General features: G+C 41.0%; 2 protein-coding genes across 3 annotated transcripts in view; both read left to right on the forward strand.

Moving 5' to 3' along the window:
• The window catches only part of LOC310935763 (ubiquitin-conjugating enzyme E2 E2-like), a 36,440-nt gene extending 33,622 nt beyond the window's left edge, over nucleotides 1-2,818 (forward strand). The window contains exon 6 of the mRNA XM_083899707.1: nucleotides 2,439-2,818. Coding sequence (XP_083755833.1) covers nucleotides 2,439-2,536 — 98 coding nt within the window. The 3' untranslated portion in view covers nucleotides 2,537-2,818. The remainder of the gene's footprint in view (nucleotides 1-2,438) is intronic.
• Nucleotides 2,819-5,668: 2,850 nt separating this feature from the next.
• Nucleotides 5,669-14,921, forward strand: LOC310935762 (ubiquitin-conjugating enzyme E2 E1-like). Of its 2 annotated transcripts, none has more exons than XM_083899705.1 (6): nucleotides 5,669-5,738; nucleotides 6,709-6,987; nucleotides 7,660-7,710; nucleotides 12,399-12,531; nucleotides 13,525-13,672; nucleotides 13,953-14,921. In XM_083899705.1, the coding sequence occupies exons 2-6, from the start codon at nucleotides 6,716-6,718 to the stop codon at nucleotides 14,048-14,050; spliced, it is 702 nt and encodes a 233-aa protein (XP_083755831.1). In that variant the 5' UTR covers nucleotides 5,669-5,738; nucleotides 6,709-6,715; the 3' UTR covers nucleotides 14,051-14,921. The 2 variants fall into 2 exon arrangements, with proteins under 2 accessions (XP_083755831.1, XP_083755832.1); XM_083899706.1 differs by lacking the exon at nucleotides 5,669-5,738 and adding an exon at nucleotides 5,775-5,788.
• The last annotated feature ends 91 nt before the right edge of the window (nucleotides 14,922-15,012 follow it).

A 15,012-nucleotide genomic window follows, 5' to 3' on the forward strand; every position in this document is an offset into this window, starting at 1 on the left:
CAATAACCTATTGATATCCATTCATTTATTGTGATTAAGATAAAAAAACAAACTGCTAGTTTGACAGCCTGACCTGGTGGAGAACATCTCTCACGGCCTCTTCTGCTGCCTTTGTTTACAGTCCGATCAATATTTATTTATCGGGGACTGGCTGGCTAAACACAATCCTGTAAACAGCTGACACCGTTCACTGAGACGTCAACATTTTTTAAAGCTAATTAAATCCATTACGAGCCAGTTTACCCAGCCGAGCCAAGACCACAGCTGGAGGGACGGATAATTCAATCTGTTTTTTTATTGACCAGTTAAACTGACGTCCACCGGGCCTCGGCGACCAGCGCCGTTAATGTCTCTTGATACAAAGTATCACGTCAAGCAAAGCAGAGGTGATAAAAGCATCATCGCTGATATGATTGTTGGGAAGAAACGCAAGTGGGACGAATGTGACGGAGCAGGAGAGGCAGAGGAAAGATGGTGATTTCACAGAGGGAACAGCTCTGATGAAAGCTTGTGTCTTGTCTGCAGGGATTTCTCTTTGATTCGTGCAGCACTAGAGATTCTACTGTGTGTGTGTGGGTGAAAAAGAGAAAAAGCTTTTCCTCTTTCCCTCCTGACTTTCTTCACATGATGCTGGAGTTTCTCTCAAGTGTGATACAAAAAAGACAAAAATAATCCCCATTATCTCTGATTCCTTCTACCCACACTCGGACTGGGTTCAAAAAACAGTTTTTCCGAATTCATAGCAATTTATATTTTGAAGATCCAACATCGATTAATAAAACCTGTTTCCTGTTTGCTCTGTACAAACTGCACAACACCATTGCAATCAACTTGACCACTTTAGTCTCGCGTGACCACGATAGTCTCGCGTGACCACTGTAGTCTCGCGTGACCACTGTAGTCTCGCGTGACCACTGTAGTCTCGTGTGGCCACTGTAGTCTCGCGTGGCCACGGTAGTCTCGTGTGACCGCGGTAGCGTGACCGTGATAATCTTGACCACGATAGTTGACCACGATAGTCTCGCGTGACCACGATAGTTGACTAATATAGTTGACCACGATAATCTTGATCACGATAATCTTGATCACTATAATCTTGAGCTGACCACAGTAGTCTCACGTGATAGCGATAGTCTTGCGTGACCACAATAATCTGTAATTATAATTTTTGAATTTTTAGTGTCGTTGATGCGAGACTATTGTGGTCAACGACACTAAAAAGACTGTAGTCTCGCGTGACCACGATAGTCTCGCGTGACCATAGTAGTCTCGCGTGACTGTGATAATCTTGCGTGACCACAATAATCTGTATTTTTTTTTTTTTAAAGCCTAATTTTCAGTGTCATGTTGTCAAACAGAACATAGTAAAAAGCCAAAGTCAGAATTTGTCAGAACACTTCATTAAAATCTTTAAATTATAACCCCCTTCAAGTGAACAATGTGTGAATATTTCCTGGTTATAGATTTTTTTTGCTTCAAGTAAAATAAGCATAAAAAATCATAAAAATGGAGATAAAGCCAAGGTAAGACAGGGTTTAAAAAGAGCGAATCTGGAAAATTCTGAATCAGAATCAAATGCCTCGTTCTTTCCGTTTCTTTCCGCTCACTACACGTCTCCTGCCACAAATGGTGAACATGGACGTCGCATGGTGAATTAGCCTAAAAATATCTCTGTCTCCGTTGCGCTCGTTGCTGTGCAGGAGGACATCATTGACATGTAGCTCATTAAAGCAGAGGACGTGGACGGACTGACAGTTCATCTGCTGCTCCTGTCGTCACGTCACACAGGCTCATTTCAACCTGGAGGGAAAAAATAAAATAAAAATGTCTGCGGCTCAAATCCCGTCTCAGTTGCACGTCGTCGCTTTGTCTTTTCCCGTCTCAACCGCCGTCAAACGCCCAGAACGTTCCTCTGCAGAGAAGGTGGTTGGCTGCAATCTGCAGTTAATAAATTGAAGGCCAACTATTTTTGTTTTTTTGTTTAATTTAACTCATTATCTCTGATTTTTCAGCTTCTTAAATGTGAATATTTCCTGGTTTCTTAGCACCAAATAAAGACATCATTATAACTGAATCATTTTTAGTTTGTGGACAAAACAAACATCATTATTTTGAGGTTTCTTGAAAGACTGATCGACATTTTATGGACCAAATAATTAATCTGCTAATTAAAATAATAATTGACAGATTAATTGTTTTGATTTTTCAGCTCCTTAAATGTCAATATTTGCTGCCAAATAACTAAGAAACCAATCAAACTGAATCAGGTTGGTTTGTGGTAATGATAACATCATTATCTCCAGGCTCTGGGAAAACACCGATCAGCATTTTCTGACATTTTCTGGCCCAAACAGCTAATCGGCGAATTAAAATAATAATTGTTTGTTTGTTTGTTTATTTGTTTGTATCACTGAGTTGTTTCCCTGTTGTGTTCACAGCCGACCCTCTGGTTGGAAGCATCGCCACACAGTATCTGACCAACAGAGCCGAGCACGACAGGATAGCCAAACAGTGGACCAAACGCTACGCCACATAGACCAGCCGGACTCCTACCCTACACACACACACACACACACACACACACACACACTCACACACAGACCCCTCCTCCCTCCCACATCTATGGAAGCACACCCGTGCCCCCCCCCCCCCATGCCCCTGAGAAATGAACTGTTATTTGTTCCACGCTGACTTGAAAAGCTTCTTTTTTATACAAAGAGTCTATTGGGATTGTATTTTCCAATACACTGAATGTTGATATGGTCATGAAAAGCTTTAATACTGTTCTCGTTCTTCTTGTCGATGCTGTTGTTCTTATTGTTCCTGTAACATTGTATCTTCTTTACATACAAGAGTGCGTGTGTCCTTCCCACTTCATGTGATGGATTCGTGTAAAAAAAAAAAAAAAAAAAAAAAAAAAAGGATCATTCAGTTTGTTTGTTTGTTTGTTTGTTTCCAGCCCATGGTCAGTGTTAGTGCATGGCATCAGGACGTGTCTTCCTTTAGTGGACATGCTGTTGTTTGTGTTGCAGCAGAGTGAGTGTGATGATGATGATGATGATGATGATAGTGTTAGTTTCGCTGTACATTTACTGCCTTGTAACAATAAATACTCACTGAATACTCGATTAAACACTGACTGTAATGTGACACAGTCTGTCCGTCTGTCTGTGTGTGTGTCTGTGTGGGTGTGTGTGTGTGTGTGTGTGTGTGTGTCAGAACTGTTGTCACCTCCAAGTTCACCGTGCTCCAGCTGAGAAATATGAAACGACATGGAAACAAACGTATCTCAGGCGGTTCGTTTTTGTTAGCTACAGTTAGATATTGTTAGACTTTTTTAGCCTTTATGGTCGTTTTTTAGATATTGCTAGCCATTGTTAACCATTGCCAAACAGTAGCCATTGTTTGTTATTTTTGGTATTATTAGCTGTTAGAATTTATTTGCTATTGTTAGTCATGTTAGCCGTTGATAGCCATTATTTTTGCTATTGTTAACCATTAATATCCATTGCCACACAGTAGCATTTGTTTTGGCCATTGTTAGCCTTGTCAGCCATTATTTTGCTATCGTTAGCCATTGTTAGACATTTATGGCCGTTTTTTAACTATTGTTAGCCATTGTTAGCCATTGTTAACCATTGCCACACAGTATCATTTTTTTTTAGCTATTTCTAGCTATTGTTAGCCATTTTTTTTGCTATTAGTAGCCATTGTTAAACATTGCCACAAGTAGCCATTGCTAGTTATTTTTGCTATTATTAGCCATTACAATTTATTTGCAATTGTTAGCCACTGTTAACTATTGTTAGTCATGTTATCAGTTGATAGCCATTATTTTCGCTATTGTTAGCCATTAATATCGATTGCCACACAGTAGCATTGGTTTTAGCTATTTTGGGCCATTGTTAGCCTTGTCAGCCATTATTTTGCTATCGTTAGCCATTGTTAGTCATTGTTAACCATTGCCACACGGTAGCGATTTTAACCACTGTTAGCTGTTGTTAGCCATTGCTACGCAGTAGTAATTTAAGCTAGCCATTATTTTGTTGTTGTTAGCCATTTTCTGCTTCTCCTTTTTTTGCTAGTTATCCATTCATCTGATCCTCAGGTTTTCCCAGACCAGTGAGGAGATGTTTCTCCACCAGAGGAGGAAGAGGAGGAGGAGGAGGACTTTTCCTGTCCTCTTTCACACTACAGGAAGACAGGATGGACAAAAACCAGCAGTGAGACGTCAGAGATGAACGTGCTGTTATTATTAGCATCAATAACAACAGACGACACAAACAGCCTGTGTTTGACAACAGTGTTGATAAGTGACAGTGAATTAAAGTAAGTTCATTTTAAAATACAGAGTACTGGTACATTAAAAACATTTTTAAAGATAAAAAGAGAATAAAACAAATGATAAAAACCTCTTTAAAATAAGCACCTGCTTAGGGCCCCCGAGAGCATTTCAGTGTCTTATTGTTTTATTTTATTGTTTGTTCACGATGATACAATGACATTATGTGATCTTGTCTTGTTACAGTTCTATCTCTTTAATGTTTTTTAAATATTTGTTTATTTTATTCAACACTGTCTTATTGTTCATTTCCATTCAGTTGTGAATTAACAAGGTGCTGTTTCAGTGTAGTGTGTTATTTTTTTCTTCTTCTAACATTTAATGCCAATATTACATAGCTATTTATTTTGATATCTCTTTAATTGTTGTCTGTTTTGTTCTTTCGTATTCTGCCATGTTTGAATACAAAGTGAACGTTCGACACAAAAGACCATTCTTATTGATTTTTTAAAGCCATTTAAGATTAAAGTCAATATAAGTGCAGAATTCCCTCACAAGTGCTTTGATGTTGTCAAAGAGCCTCACAAAGGCTTGGACTGCCCTTGATCTTAATGTATATTCTGCATTGTAAAGTCAAAATGTAAATACAACTGTAGCAATTGAATGTGCATTAGCATTATTGTCAAGAAGTAACCCTGAAGTAACCCTTTAAAGGTAAGTGACTGTTGTTGTTTTGGAGGGGGTTAAGTTTTAAAGACACTGATGTCAGGACTCCTGTCTGCTGCTGGACCAACACTTCCGGCGAGGACAGGCACGCGTCCAGCAGGAAAATAATAAAGATCCTGTCCATAGTTTGAGATAGTACCGGAATTTGACGATTGGACCCGACAAAATAAAAGCGCCTCTGATACCTGGTAATATGTATGTGTCGTTTTGTATGTATAAAGTATTTAAAATGTGTCATTTCAATTAGTTTATTGAAATTAAGTTATTTAGTATGAACAGATGGTATGTTAATATCACACATTTTTCATTTCGTTTAAGTATTTTCATATTGGTGTTTTCATGCTTGTATTTTTTATTAATAAGTGTTTTTACGCCAAAAACGCTTTTTCTCGTCAGTGTTTTCACGTTTCGAATGAACTCGTAGACGCGATTAATGTGGTGCGAACTCACAGTTGGAACTTCCGTGGCGTTTTCAGTTTGTTGTGTTCTGCTGTTTCACCGTTAGGTGTCGCTATTGCCGTCACACTGGAGCTGTACATTTTAGTTTAGTCCTCGTAGTATTATTATTCATATCATGGAAGTTTGCCCTCGCTGTATGCCTGTGCTTTTATTTTTACAACATTGACCGGAAGTGCGGTTCGTCCTCGTTGCAGTTGCTTTCACACTGGTGCGTCCAGGCGGCGGAGGCTAAAACACACTCACACACACACACACACACAAAGGAAGAAAGGTATCTATAACGCTATGTTTGTGTCGGAGCGTCGTCTCGTGTTTGAACAGGTGATGTGTTGCGTGTTTTTCGGTGTGAAACTACAGGTGAAGCCGTGTCACCGCGAGTGGAGCGTGGACGTCCTCGGTCCATCCTCTCACATCAGCTGCGTGTCGACGGACATGGCTTTTTAAAAACCGCGAGCTAAGCCTTTAAATGGAGGCGTGTGGTGTCGCTGCGTGAGCTGCGTGTTTATCCCGGGTTTTGACGCAGTAATGGGGACACCACCACCACCACACCACCACCACCGCCGCTCGCTCCTTCACTTCTTCGCCTCAAAGTTTGGTTCCTCTCTCGGGAGGCTGCTCCGGCGGAGTGTCGGGGGTCCCCGGCCACAACTGCGACAACACGTCCTTTTCCTCCGACTCGGTTCGGTCCGGAGCAGGCGCCTCGTGTTGGTGTCGTGTGGTCCCGTCTCCGCTACCGCGGTGTCGGGCAGAGCTAGGCCCCATCAGCCGGACTCTTTAACCGGATCGTTTCCTTTGTCGCAGCCCGACGGAGCTAAAAATACACGGCTCGAGTGCAAACACGGAGCCGGGGTCAGAAGCGAGCGTTTCAGGAGGAGAGAAGTGTTCGCCGATGAGCGCGAATTATCCCGTGTGACAGTCACAATCGGGCACATTCACACTAACACACCCGGGTCAACATCCAGCACGGGCCTGACAGTTAAAACGGCGGAAATGTCTATGGAGTCTGGGGTTCAGAGAGAACACAGCGCGAGGGTCCATTAAGAAAACGCTTAACTTTTGTTTGCGTGATGATAACACTGTGTATTCAAGATCACGTGACGTGGTTTTGTTAAGGAAGTGTCAATGTTATATTCGGCGTATAATCGGGCAACATACGTGACAATTAACCTGTCGTTTTTTTGCCGTTTCACTAATACACGTGATCTTTGCACCTAAAATCATCATGTGTCCTCGTCCCTCAGGCTCGGTATGTCGGATGAAGATTCCCGTGCCAGCACCAGCTCTTCATCCTCTTCATCTTCAACTCACCAACAACAACAACAACAACAACAACAACAACAACAACAACAACAACAACAACAACAACAACAACAACAACAACAACAACAACATCAGCAGCAGCAGCAGCAGCAGCAGCAGCAGCAGCATCAGCAGCAGGAAGCAATATCTCCCCCAAAGAAACGAGAAAGCAAAGCCAGCATGAGCAAAACGTCCAAACTGCTCACCACCAGTGCTAAAAGGTGACTGATCACTGTTTCACCCACTGCTTCATATTCATACACTGGAACCAAGGAATGAACCAGTGTCTGACAACTCTTCTTCTTCCTGTGCCAGTTTGCTCATTAGACTGTTTTTTCTGCCTGAAAACTGCTTATTTTATGTCCTTCCATAAACGGCTTACCTCCCACACCAAATCCCATAGAGAAAATTAACAATTTTGCCTCACAGCACACGAGAGTTGTCGATCCACTGCCGTTTCCATCAGTTCAATTCAAACGTGTGATTTTGTAAGTTCGGCATTTGAAATCTTATGTTTTGGATTTACATTAGTGACACAAACCTAACAAACGTGGCAGCGGCACACTAGTATGTTGTGTGTCACTGTGTGGTAAAAATGCTGATTTTCTCTATGAGGATTGGTGATCAGAAAAAAGCGGTTTCACCGTGAGATAAAGCAACAAGGATACATGTTATTGACTCAAACTGATGCAGACTGACCGAGAGTGAGTCTTGTATGTTTATATTCCCATGATGACGACGACGACTGTGTATCCACGGCTGGAAACAAAGGCGGACGTTGTGTCCCCTCTGTGAATAGGTTTTACATATTCAGTTCCATGAAGGTTTTCTTTCATTTCAGTTTGATCAGCGTCCTGATTCATACTCTCTCTCTCTTTTCTTTTCTTTTGCAGAATTCAGAAGGAGCTGGCCGACATCACACTGGACCCACCTCCAAACTGCAGGTCAGTGTGCAGCATCACTACGTTACACTACGGCATCTGCATCACGGCTGTGTTTGTCTGTTTGTTAGTTTGTCTGAAATGATGAGTGGGTTCAGAGGAATGACTTGTCGTCCCGGGCGTCCTGTGTTTTTTTTTTTTTTAAATGTGCCGTGAAGACGTTCTCCCTGGGTGTCACTCAGATTCCTGACATTCCAGGCCGAGTATAGTAGTGTAATTAGCTCTAAACAGGGTTGGACAGATTCTTTTTCCTAAATGTGTTTCACTTAAACCATTTGGAAAACACTTAATGATGTTGTTTTTCTGATGATGACACAGTAAAAGACCTGGTCAGCTGATTATCTGAGTGGACTCGGCTTCCCTCACTGTTGATGCTGTTGTTTTCACTGCTGATCACACACGCACACACAGACACACACACACACCTCTGCAGTGTGTTAGCAGCCTGTGTGTGTGTGTGCGCGTCTGTGACTTCTGAGGTTTTCTCAACAGCTTCTTCATATCTATAAAAAGCTTCCTCCCTGGAGAGGAAGTGGCTGCTCTGTTCTCTTGCTCTTACTTCACAAACAACCGAAAGCGGCTGCTGCACAAATGGAAGTTTTTAAGCGAGTTCCTCTCCTCTGTTTTCAGTATTAGGTATTCGGGTCGTACGTGGAAGCACAAGTTCCTCTTTTTTTATCTCTCCCGTCAGCTACAGGTAGAGCAGAATGATGGAGTTGCATTGCTCTGCGCGGGATTCCCACTTGTTCCTTGAAATCCTTGAAAGATAGTGGATTTTGTGCAAGAAAGACGTTAAACCAAAACGACGCGCTTTGGCGACACTTTGCGTTACCGTAATTGTGCTGTCAGAGACGTTGCGAGTCAAATACACCTTGCGGTTATTACGGTAAATTTAAAAGGGTTAGTGGAGAATTGGAAAAAACGACATAGTTTTGCACATAGTCTAAATTTTTCGACCTGATTTTTGGACATTGACGCAAAAACTGACACAAATGTTATTTTAAATTTGTTTTATATTGTTCAAATTACACATTTAACATGCAAAATCTGGTATTTTTTAAATAAAACTTTAGGTTTTTCTTCATTTTTAATTGTTAATTGTAAATAACTGCCAGATATTGCAAATGCACTCACTCACACTGCATTTTCTGTCCCGTTTATCGTTAAAATAAGCAAAAACAAAAGTTCAGACGGACATTTTGAGGCGTTGATGTTTTAGGTAAATGTCTCCCTTGTTTGTTTACGGCGCCACCTGCTGTTTCACGCCCTGCGTTGCTTGATGTATGTAGTCGAGGCCTACGCAGGACATACGTGTAGTAAGAATAACTAGCGGTGTTGTGGACACAGTTCACTGTCTCTGTCCACCGTTGACGTGAGATTCCGTGCAGAACGACGAGCGAGTAAAGTTAAGCAAAAGAGCAAATGATGACGCGATGCCTGGGAAATCAGGGACAATCCAGATGCAGAGCGTGCTGCAAATCAATAGAAAGTGGACGTCCACCTTTAGTTGTGAACATCACTAACGTCGTGATTTATTACTCGCACGTATTTTTCACCGTTCGTGTTCGGCGTGCCGTGATTCTTGGTTCCAGAGATGCAGGAGTTTTTTGCGTTAAATGCTCGTGCAGCGACCAGCGACAGAGCATTGGTATAGCCCTCATTATTGGATGGCATCGTAGCGCGGAGGAGGGTTTGGTCTTTGTCTTGGCACTCGAGTAAAGTGGAGTCATTATGTTGTCTCAGTCAGGATTATTACAGTGATTCTGCCTGTCATTACAGTGCAGTTGTAAGCAGGTAGTGATGATTGAAAATGAAGCTCTCTCTTTGTGTGTGTTAGAGTGTGTGTGTGTGTGTGTGTGTGTGTGTAGATGGAGAGAATGGATTTATTTTCAGATGAGAGATAATGACGATAATGAGCACAGTGCACAGATTATTTTGATCCGTGTCATCATCATTAGTCGGGCTTTCACGCCGACTCATGTCAAATCAGACTTTTGCCAAGAAATCATTATAAAGTCGTATCTTCTGGACGTGCTTAAAGTCATAGTTTCAGGTTTTTATCAAGTGATTTTAAAGTCCCGCCTTTCATTTATTTAACCAGGGATGAAAATCGATGACTAAATCGATCGTTTCAGCTCCTTAAACGTGAATATTATCTGGTTTCTTTGCTCCTTATAACAAATAAAGCCTTTGAGAACACAATGTCCAACTTTTTTTTTTACCGTTTTCTGACATTTTATGGACCAAACGGGTGCTTGATTAATCAAGAAATAATAAATTATAAGCCAGAGATGCAACCAATTGAGTCATACAGCATACATGAAATGATAAAATATACATACATATCTATTTGAGTTATACGAATGTAAAGTATGATTTAAATCCACTTTAAAAGTGTCCAATAAAATCAGATCCTCAAACAATGTTGTGTTTTCCTTTCCCTCAGTGCAGACCCTTGGCAATGGAAGTGGCAATAGGAAGACTAGTCCTAATATAATAATATTATATCCTAAAACATATACTTGTAGTTTGTGAACTGCTTCCTCTTCTGCACCAAAGTCCACAGAGAAAATCAGTGATTTTATCTCACAGGGACAGAGGAGCTGCAGTGTTTGGTACATTTGTGTCACAGAGAAACAAAAGAAACTCCAGTTTCCTTTTGGGGGAAAAAAACCCAGTGAAATAAAGTGAGACACGTTGTTAATGTGTGGATTTTATTACATCAGCTTTATTGTTGTTGTTTCCCCTGGCGTCTCTTCTGCCAGTGACTGTGTGTGTGTGTGTGTGTGTGTGTGTGTGTGTGTGTGTGTGTCTGAGGCTGGTAAACGCAGCTCAGACGGTGTCTTAGTGCCTCCATAAAAAAAAATAAACTGAACTGTCCCTTTAATGTGTACATACTGAGGTGTGTGTGTGTGTGTGTGAAGCTTGTCTCCTCTGCAGTGCTGCAGGAGGATAAACCACTGTGTGTCTCTCAAAGGTTAAAGGCCTGGAAAGAAAGTGAAGCAGCTGAAATGTCAGCAGTCTATCTCAGTGTGTGTGTGTGTTTGTGTGTGTGCATGCGTGCGTGTGCGTGTACACACACTTGTATTTGTTACCTCTTAAGGACCCTTTCTGGCATAAACACTGACCCTGTCAATACACCTGGGCAATATGTTGATATATCACTTTCATTTATTATTTTCCTGCTTTTAAAGGATGTTATACACTAAATAAATACATACACACACATATATGTATGTGTGTATATATATATATATATATATATACATATATATATTTATATTTATGCGTGTGTTTATATATATATATATATATATATACATATGTATATGTGTGTGTTTATATGTGTGTATATGTATTTAAAAATATATGTTGGTGCAGAATTTGACCATATTTATTGTCGGTTTCACTGTTTCAAACATGAAAAAAAAAAAATCAAAGACGGCGATATATTAAACCAATCAATCAATAACAGAGACCAAAACCTAATTTCTGAGGATGTGGTTACGTTTATGACTAAGATTTAAGTTGTCAAAATAACAATATTACTGACAGCTGTGTGTGTGTGTGTGTGTGTGTGTGTGTGTGTGTGTGTGTGTGTGTGTGTGTGTGTGTGTGTGTGTGTGTGTGTGTGTGTGTGTGTGTGTGTGTGTGTGTGTGTGTGTGTGTGTGTGTGTGTGTGTGTGTGTGTGTGTGTGTGTGTGTGTGTGTGTGTGTGTGTGTGTGTGTGTGTGTGTGTGTGTGTGTGTGTCTGTGTGTCTGTGTGTGTGTGTGTGTGTGTGTGTGTCTGTGTCTGTGTCTGTGTGTGTACTTAGGGTCAGGGTTTGTGTTGGGGTTAGGTAGGTTAAGGGTTTAAGTTAGGCTAAGGTTTAAGGTGAGACACTTAGTTGTGGTAGTTACAGTTAGGGAATGCATGATGTCAGTGACGCGTCCTCACGAGGGCTGAACAATTGTCAAAATGTGTGTGAAAACATCATTTTAGATGAGTTATTGTCTTGGTCTTCACACGTCTTATTCTACAGACTGATGGGCAAGTGTTTGTGTCTCTCAGATCTGCACAAATGTCACACAATAATCATTTAAATTATGTTTTTCGAATGAAGATCACATTAGCAGTTCCTGGTCAAAGAATCATTCAGCCCTTGTCTTATAAAGACGAGAGTGTGTGTGTGTGTCAGTGTGGTTGATGAAACCTCATCTATCATGTCATGTTCCTGTTGTTGTGATTGTGATTGTCCTCCAGGGTCAGCGTCTCCCTGCAGGAATCCTGTTAACTCACTGTTAATGAAGTGCATTCCTCTGAGGGACGTGTGGTATGTGTGTGTGTCTGTTACTGTGTGTGTGTGTGTTACTCAGGTCAGCCCTTGTTTGTTAACGCTGTAACGCGTCGTCCTTTTTTTTTTTTTTAATGACTTTCAATGTCATTTATTGTGTGAATATCGTGAAAAGTGCGACGCGCGGTGAAGTACGAGGTGAATTATAGTCGCTGTCACTTTCCACAGCTGCTGCTGTGTGTGTGAGTCAGCAAACATCTGCTCCAAGGTGAAGGAGAAGGAACACCGACTGACTATAAAGCTGTAGTACGTAACCTCCGTTTGCTCTGCGTGGACAGAGACACACCGGAGAACTGTTGGTGGCTCATTTATTGGATTAATAACCTGTAAATTGTCTTTGTGTCCCCGTCCCCACAGCGCTGGTCCTAAAGGAGACAACATCTACGAGTGGAGGTCGACCATCTTAGGTCCTCCAGGCTCTGTGTACGAGGGAGGAGTTTTCTTCCTGGACATCGCCTTCACACCAGATTACCCCTTCAAACCACCCAAGGTCAAACATCACTTATTCTAACTAGTTGTGAAGCAGTACTAGTACTTAACATAACTGAAAAAAGTATTTTCCGATGTTTTAAAATGCACAATATCATAAAAACTTTCCCTATTTTAAATGTGTGTGTAAAGTAAACCTTTTTTCTTTTAAAGCTAAATTTTTTTATTTTTTTTTACTTTTTTTGTCCCCAGTGGGAAATTCTAAGGCACAGAAATGTCTCATTTAACAAATCCCAACATGCATTACTATATATTTAATATTGTTCCATTTGTCATTTACTGCCTGTTAAATCTGAGGAAAACGCATACAAATCTGACTGAAGTTCTATTTCTTTCAATTAAAATGTCACGATTGGTAAGAAATTATAGCAAAATTGGGCGACGAAATAATGTTAAAAGTCCATAATTAATTTATTTGTCTGCCATATAATATTCTAAATCTGGAGACGTAGCAAATATGACATTTATATGGAGGTGTTAGATATGATTGTAGCTTCAGTCTAAAGATTTGAACAATAACGGACGCAGATAATGGTAAACGTGTAGAAACTAGAAAACAAAACAAAAGCTATTATCTGCTGTTACGGTTCGTTCTTATCCAAACAAAACGAAGCACAATCTCCGTGTTATCGCAGTTCTCACTGCAAACGCTGACATCGATGGTGATAAAGTTTGTGTGTGGCAGCTGTCATGTTCATGTGCGCCACTAGAGGGCACACGACCTGTGAAGGAGTTGTCACAACCAAAGTTCCTTCAAAAAATGTAGGAATTTACTTTGACCTCACGTTTTTAAACATTCACCTTTAATTAAAAGAGTAAATTAGGACTTTTTTTTGAAGATTTATGATATTATTCTGTATTTTGGCTTGATTCTTGTCATTCTGTACTGCTTCTGTGATGGAATACGTATGAATGCAAACGCTGTAGACGTCAGAATTAAAGTCTGAAAAAATTTGTCGTTGATGGACGTGTGTGTTATTTTGCGTGTCTTCAGGTGACGTTCCGTACGAGGATCTACCACTGTAACATCAACAGTCAGGGTGTGATCTGTCTGGACATCCTGAAGGACAACTGGAGTCCTGCCCTCACCATCTCCAAGGTCCTGCTGTCCATCTGCTCTCTGCTGACCGACTGCAACCCTGGTGAGAACACACACTTAACCAGTTCCTCAGAAATGAGGTTCTACCTCATTAAGACCAGGTTTTGGTCCAGTAGTGGTCAGTATTTATGCCAGAAAGAGTCAGGTAGCAAATAAAAGAACACATACAAAAAATCCTCATTAGAGCCACTGAATCTGCTAAAAGCTGAGGTTTTTATGAACATTTTCAAAATATATCGATAAATGAAGTCCAGTCACAAATTGTACCTTTTATTTGTATTTTTCTGGCTCCATGTGTTTCTAAACGAACTGTTGTTTTCCAGCGGACCCTCTGGTCGGAAGCATCGCCACACAGTACACGACAAACAGACCTGAACATGACAGGATAGCCAAACAGTGGACCAAACGCTACGCCACATAATCACAACAGCGCCCCCTGCTGGGATGCGGTGGAGATAGATGTGGAGGTGTGAACTCGGGGTGGGGGTGTTTTTTTGTTTTGTTTTTGTTTGTTTTTTTTAAATCTCAGAATTGAAGTCTTATCTCCTGTGTCTCTCTCTCTCTCTTTGTTATCTTTCACACCTGACAATAATGTGTTTGAGTTTCTTTTTCTTCTATTGTTGTTTTTAAGCTTGTGCTTGAAGGATCGACATTACAGTGAAAGTTCAGTTTTTTTTTTGTTTTTTTGAAGTGTGATTGTATGTGAGGTACTGACAGTCCTTAGATAGCATTTCTCTCCCACACCAAAGTCCATAGAGAAAACCAGCGTTTTTAGCCCATGGAGGCACAGGAGCTGCTGGTCCACTGCTGCCCCGTGTGGTCAGTTTGTGCCACTGTAGTTAATCAGAACAAAGGATTTCAAACACCAGAGTCACAAAATAAGACATTCGAACTCACTGATGGAGGCAGCAGTGGAACAACTCCTGTGTCCCTGTGATGTTAAAATCACTGGTTTTCTCTATGGGGTTTGGTGTGGGAGCATCTCATACAATCACACTTCAAAACAAAACAACCTGAACTATTCCTTTAATACTTGAGCGCTCGATGAAATGTGTCGCAGCATGATTCCGTACCCCCCACATCACTGTAAACTCTCACTCCCCCTGCAGCCCCCTGCTGTCTGAACAGGTGCATTACACGTGTTCATATGATGAACGGATGTTTGGTTGTGGTTTGTGTTGTCATGTGTGTGTGTGTCCCGATGAACGGCTGTTTATTTTCACCCTGTAAACATGTAAACAACACGACCGAGCTTGGTTTGATCATTTCAAACAACCTCCTCCCCCCTGCCCCGCCCCGCCAAAATAAAACTCTGAGATGGTTTAATATGAAGAGGCTGTATTTTATTCAGAGCGTCATTTAAAAACAGCACAGAACCGTTTT

This window comes from Microchirus variegatus, assembly GCF_963457635.1.
Source record: "Microchirus variegatus genome assembly, chromosome: 13".
Lineage (NCBI taxonomy): Eukaryota > Metazoa > Chordata > Actinopteri > Pleuronectiformes > Soleidae > Microchirus > Microchirus variegatus.

Bases quoted from the DNA above. Each gene is read 5' to 3' on its own strand.
- LOC310935762 (XM_083899705.1), top strand. From the start codon at position 6,716: ATGTCGGATGAAGATTCCCGTGCCAGCACCAGCTCTTCATCCTCTTCA. The intron at 12,532-13,524 runs GTCAAACATCAC...GCGTGTCTTCAG, and splicing joins ACCCCTTCAAACCACCCAAG to GTGACGTTCCGTACGAGGAT. The intron at 13,673-13,952 runs GTGAGAACACAC...GTTGTTTTCCAG, and splicing joins GCTGACCGACTGCAACCCTG to CGGACCCTCTGGTCGGAAGC.